We start from the raw sequence: 5195 nt of genomic DNA, 5'->3' as shown, positions 1-5195 counted from the left end.
CCTGTGTCTGACAAAGAAGAAGAGCGTTTTGTTCTCTCCCATCTCCCTGCAGCATCGTAAAGCTGTTGAAAGCCCAGATTTACGGTGTGATAAACGCTAGGGGCTCTGGTTAATATTTTACTGCTTCATCCTTTGGAGAGAGGCGGTGGTGGAGGAGAGCTGGGCTCGGGGCGGCACACCCAGCAGCGGCTCTGCCCGGCTCCGGCTGTGGGACAGCGAGTCCCATGGGATGGGGACAGCAGGGAATGGGGCTGCACAGAGCCATGCTGCAGCCCAGGTGGGTGCTGGCACCCCTGGCTATGGGGTAGCAGCTCCAAGAGCTCCATATGGACACTGTGGGTGGGCACTGAGCTGGGGGTGTCGTAGCCCCCAAAGGAGCACCATGCTGGGAACATTGAACACAAACCCCGGGGTCCCGCAGTAGGGAAGGGCAGCCCCCCCCCCCCACCTCCCAAAGCTTCCCAGGCTGTTGCTTGCTGCTTTGGAAGGCATCTGCCGACCAGATTGGGCCCGTGCTGGGACGTGCCACCAAGCTGTGGGCATGGCTCTGGGTGCTCACATTGCTCTATACCTGGCACGCTGTGCAGCCCCATGGGTGCTGGATGCAGCCTGACTGTGCTGGTGAAGCGATGCCTGCAGTGCTGGGTGCTCTGCAGGAGGTTGCAGCCCCGCTGGGATGGGCTGGGGGTGCTGGGAAACAGCTCAGAACTGAGGGGTGTGTTTGCAAAGAGGCTGAGTGGGTAAAGCATGAGAAATCCAAAAGGGAGCACAGAGAGAGGCCTGTGCTGTGCTGCTGGATGTGATGAGCAAAGGGGCTGTAGCTTTGGGGCTGAGAGTGGGTATGTATGTGTGCATGTGGTTGTGCATGCCTGTTCACGTGTGTGCATGTGATTCTAGCACAGCAGTTTCCCAAGGCAGTAGCTGCACTTTCTGGAGCTGCCAGCCCCATGCACCTTCCTCTGTGACCTCGTTGGAGCTGCAGCCATGCAGTGGGATACCAGCAAAGTGGGATGCTGGGCTCAGTCAGAGCAACACCAATTCCAGATCCCGATGGCATCACAGCTCCATGGGGCAGCACAGGCTCCAGAGGCCCTTGATGTGCGATGTGGGCTGGATGGCAGGAAGGGACCCAGCTCTGCTTCATGCCCCCACCATGCACACCTCCACGAGGCCACGTTGTTGCTGCGGGGCACTGTGGGCTGTGCTCAGCCCCCATCCCCACTGCTCGGCCTGTGGCACCCTCCGCCAGGGCCCATTGTTCTGCCGCGCCGGGCTGCGGGGCAGGATTCCTTTGTCAGAACTGAACAATATTTTATTCTAACAATTAACCAAACCCGCCCGGGCTGCTGAGCCTGGTTGTGATTATTGGAGGGCGAATTCCCCAGCTTCGCTCTCGGTGTTGGCTCTGCCTGGGGCCACGCGAGGCAGTGGGGATGCAGCCCCAAGCTGCGGGGCTCAGAGTGGGGTCCCTATGTGCCCAGAGCTCCCATCCCTGCAGCAGGCACTGGGTGGGGGGGCTTTTCACTGCCTTTACCCCCCTTTGGGAGCCTTCGACGTGGTCTCTGTGGCAGTGATGGAGCAGGAGTGCGGTGACTCATGGAGATGGAGAGAGGGCTGTGAATCACAGCCCTCCCCAGGCAGGATGCAGCCCCGTGCTGCCTGCCGTCAAGGGACCGCAGCCTTTGTCCTCAGTGGGGTGGCAGTGGGGCCAGGCTGCGTGCGATGGGGCTGCTGCTCTTCCTGCAGGGGCCCCCATGCTGCCTTCTGCTCTCCCAGCCTTGGTGTTGGGGTGCGGAGAGAGTTCCATGAGTTGAGGGTCCTTCCTGCAATCTGGTTCTGTCTGAGCAGCAATCTGGGCAGCGCTGGCTAAAAAGGGAGGCAGCTCCCTGTGCAATTTATCCAGGGAGCCCTGGTGGAGTTTGGGTTATCCAGGACACTGTAGCTTATGAAATCTCCCTGAAATCCCTTGCTTGCAGTCATCTCATCTACCACACTGCTTCCAGCCCTGCAGCTCTCTGGCAGCGATGCGGTGGGGAAGCACAGGGAAGCATAGGGATGTTGGCCATCCCATGTTGGCAGGTAGGGAACATACATCCACAGACATAAAACCTGATCCATGGGACTGCGGATCCATAGGGTTGTGTGTTTGACTCCTGGCAGTGCATGGGGGCAGAGGTTTGCAGCCTTGAGGTGGGTGTGGGCAGAAGGGTGCTGCAAAGGAGCATCCTCAGCAGCCAGAGCTGTGCATTCTGCATGAGCTGCTGGAAATGCCACAGAATATCCCACATTTGGTGCCTACTCACACTCCTTCATGGCCAGGGGGACTCCCTCGGTGCTGCCGCCCAGTGCTGGGGGGTTCTCTGTCCTCTCCTGGAGCTTAAAGTACAACGCATCCTCGAAGCACAGTGGTTCAGGTGGTGGGGCCAGGCAGGGCAGGCGCAGTGCAGCACCCACCAGCAACCCAGAAAGCAGCGAGCCACCGAGGGCCACCACCAGCCCAGCTGCTTGCCACTGTGCCTGCCAGTGCCTTGCTGCCTCGCTGCTATCCTTGGGGGCCACCAAAGCAGCTACAATGCTGGCCACCGCACCGAGGATGCCGGGCAAGCCGTGCAGGTTGTGGATCCCACAGCGGTCCTGCAGTGACAGCTTCTTTGCCAGGAGTGGGGTGAGGAACTGGAAGCCAAGGATGCACAGCAGTGAGGAGAGACTGCCCAGTGCCAGGGCAGCTGCTGGAGTGATATGCATGTCGGCCACTGCACCGATGGCCACGCCGCCCGCCAGGCTGCCATTCTGCAGGTGAGCTGCGCTCAGCTTGCCATCGTGCTCCAGCAGGATGGAGATCAGCACAGTGGTGATGGAACTGGCACTCAGTGCCAGGAGGGTGTGCAGGATGGCACGGTGCTGGGCATCCCCTGGTTGGCACAGCACAGCCACGAAGCTGGGCCAGAACACCCAGAGGATGAGTGCTCCCAGCAGGGCCATGAGGTCAGAGCGCGGCGTTGGGGTCTCTTTAGGGTGCACTGTTGGCTTTGTGTTCCCAAACAAGGCTTTGGACACACCAAGGCCAAAGTAGCAGGCGAAGACATGGATGGTGATGGTGCCACCCACATCCAGGACACCCAGCCGGGTGACGATGAGCCACTCGCTGGCCAGGTAGATGGGCACCTCGCAGAGGGCCATGGCCAGCAGCTGGCTGGGACTTGTCCTGCCCAGCATGGCTCCTGCTGAGATGAGCACAGTGACAGCAGCAAACTCAGCGCTGAGCATACTGTGGAGCCCCAGCAGTGCTTTGCCATGGTGCAGGCGGTCCAGCAGACCCTGCAGCATCAGTGCCCACTGCGCAGAGACATTGAGCAAGAGGAAGTTATGGGTCAATGCGCTGAGCCCATAGCGGGGCAGAAAAGCCAGCAGCAGCCCCAGTCCCACCACCAGCATCACCTGGATGTCCTGGAAGAAGGGGAAGGTGCTGTGGAGCTGCTTGGCTGCATGCTCGGTGTCTTCTGAGTTTGTGGGTGCAGCAGAATGCTGGTCATAGGTGATGAAGAGGGCGAAGAAGAGCAGCAGGGCGGCCTGGAACAACCCCAGTGAGAGGGGCAGGAGGCAGCGGGTGCTGGAGGGTGGTGGCAGTGCCATCCCCAAGGTGGGGACAGGATGGTGGCAGTGGTGCAGCAGCACAAGGGCTGGTGCTGAGCTGCGCTCCGCCGTGTGTTGGGGATTTTATGGCCACGGTTAATTTTTAACAGGAAATAGGAGCTGATGGACCAGGAGGCTTTTCTCCCTGCCGCCCCCCTTCCACTTCTTTCAGTGCAATAAATGACCCCCTCGCTCCTGTTTGGCCACCATAAAAATAGGATGCAAGGCTTTTTGGGTCTTGATGAGATCAAAGGGCAGCTGCGGAGGGGCAGCAGAGCAGCCCATGGGGCTGGTGGTGGTGCTGAGACCGAGGGGAACACAGTGATATACACCCACTTTTGCCCATCTGCAACCCCAGAGCCAGAACCCATCAGCGGTACCGCTGCTGGGAGGGTCCCCCATGTGGGTACACAGCAGGACATGGCTGAGCGCTGCCGGCTCTGCCCGGATGGGGACAGCCCCAGGCTCACCATGGCTTCGGTACCACGCACGCGTTGCCCAACCTTCACGATGCCCCGTAAAGCCCCGAAATCAGGCCGCAAAGATCATTTTCTCACAGGTTTGTGTTGGCTTGAATGGTTGGAAATTCATTAACAATTAGCGCGCGAGAAAAACAAAGCCCAGAGCAGCCAAGCAGCTACCCCGAAGTTTCTGGGTTGCTGTTTAATGTGACATTTTGCCAGTGAATGTCTGGAAAAAAAATATGAGAACCACAAGAACAAAAGGCAGAAGGGTTGGTAAATATTTGTTCCAGAGAGAAGATATTTTTGTGCTGTCCCTGATCTCAACACCCCTGCCGCGGGCGCTGGCTCCGCGCCGCTCTTCGTCATTGTTACTGGAGGATGAGGCAGGCGAGGGCGCAAAATGGGAAACAATTGTTGAATAATCCGCGCGCGGCCGCGTTGCCAAACCCTTCCCTGCCATTTTTTTCAACACAGTGATGCTGGAAATCAGGGCAACATCGATAGGAGGTGTGTTGGAGGGAGCGCCTTTGGGTACGGTGATGGGGTTGAGTTGTGCTCAGCCACCTCGGACTGCAAAATAAAGGGCAGAGGGATATGAGGGTTTGTGGGCTGGGACAAGGAGATGCTCCATCCTCAGCAGCAGAGGCTCAGGATCATCCTTCCATCTGTCTGGGGCAGGAGATTGTCATTTTGGGACTGCAAGGATGCATGGGGTTTACCTGATGTATCCAAGGACTGGTGTTCGATGTGGGGCTGGGGTGTGCAATGGGGTGCCCCACAGCAGAGCAGAGTGGCTCTGGGGCTCCTCCTGCTCTCCCCTACTCCCCCACCCTGTGCCATGGGGCAGAGGGGATGCCCTGTCCTTCTCACAGATACAAAAAAAAGGGGAAAAAAAAGAGGTTTCAGCACAGCTGACTCCTCACCCATAGCCCATTGCCACATCACACACCTGATGGGTTTCAATTTGGGGTTTCCAATGGCATGGCAAATTGTTGCAACAAACAACTGGAGAAAATGCTGTTTGGAAAAGCTGCCTGGAAGGAAAGGAGAGCTTTGAACAGGTATTTAACAAGCAGAGAGCTGGGGGCTGTATGGGGA

At 58.4% G+C, this 5195-nt stretch overlaps 1 protein-coding gene across 1 annotated transcript; it reads right to left on the bottom strand.

Annotated features, from left to right (window-relative positions):
* Positions 1-1301: 1301 nt before the first annotated feature.
* On the bottom strand, positions 1302-3678 carry LOC107323033 (ammonium transporter Rh type B-like). The gene has a single exon (XM_015881723.2). It carries the CDS (start codon positions 3631-3633, stop codon positions 2296-2298), a length of 1338 nt encoding a protein of 445 aa, XP_015737209.1. The 5' UTR covers positions 3634-3678; the 3' UTR covers positions 1302-2295.
* Positions 3679-5195: the final 1517 nt, after the last annotated feature.

The sequence above is a fragment of the Coturnix japonica genome, chromosome 20 (genome assembly GCF_001577835.2).
Source record: "Coturnix japonica isolate 7356 chromosome 20, Coturnix japonica 2.1, whole genome shotgun sequence".
NCBI classification, from domain to species: Eukaryota; Metazoa; Chordata; class Aves; order Galliformes; family Phasianidae; genus Coturnix; species Coturnix japonica.
The sequence above is the reverse complement of the archived record's forward strand: the minus strand, read 5'-3'. Positions and strand labels throughout refer to the sequence as shown.

What these genes read in the sequence shown, in the direction of transcription:
- LOC107323033 (XM_015881723.2), bottom strand. Translation starts at nt 3,633, where the DNA reads ATGGCACTGCCACCACCCTCCAGCACCCGCTGCCTCCTGCCCCTCTCA.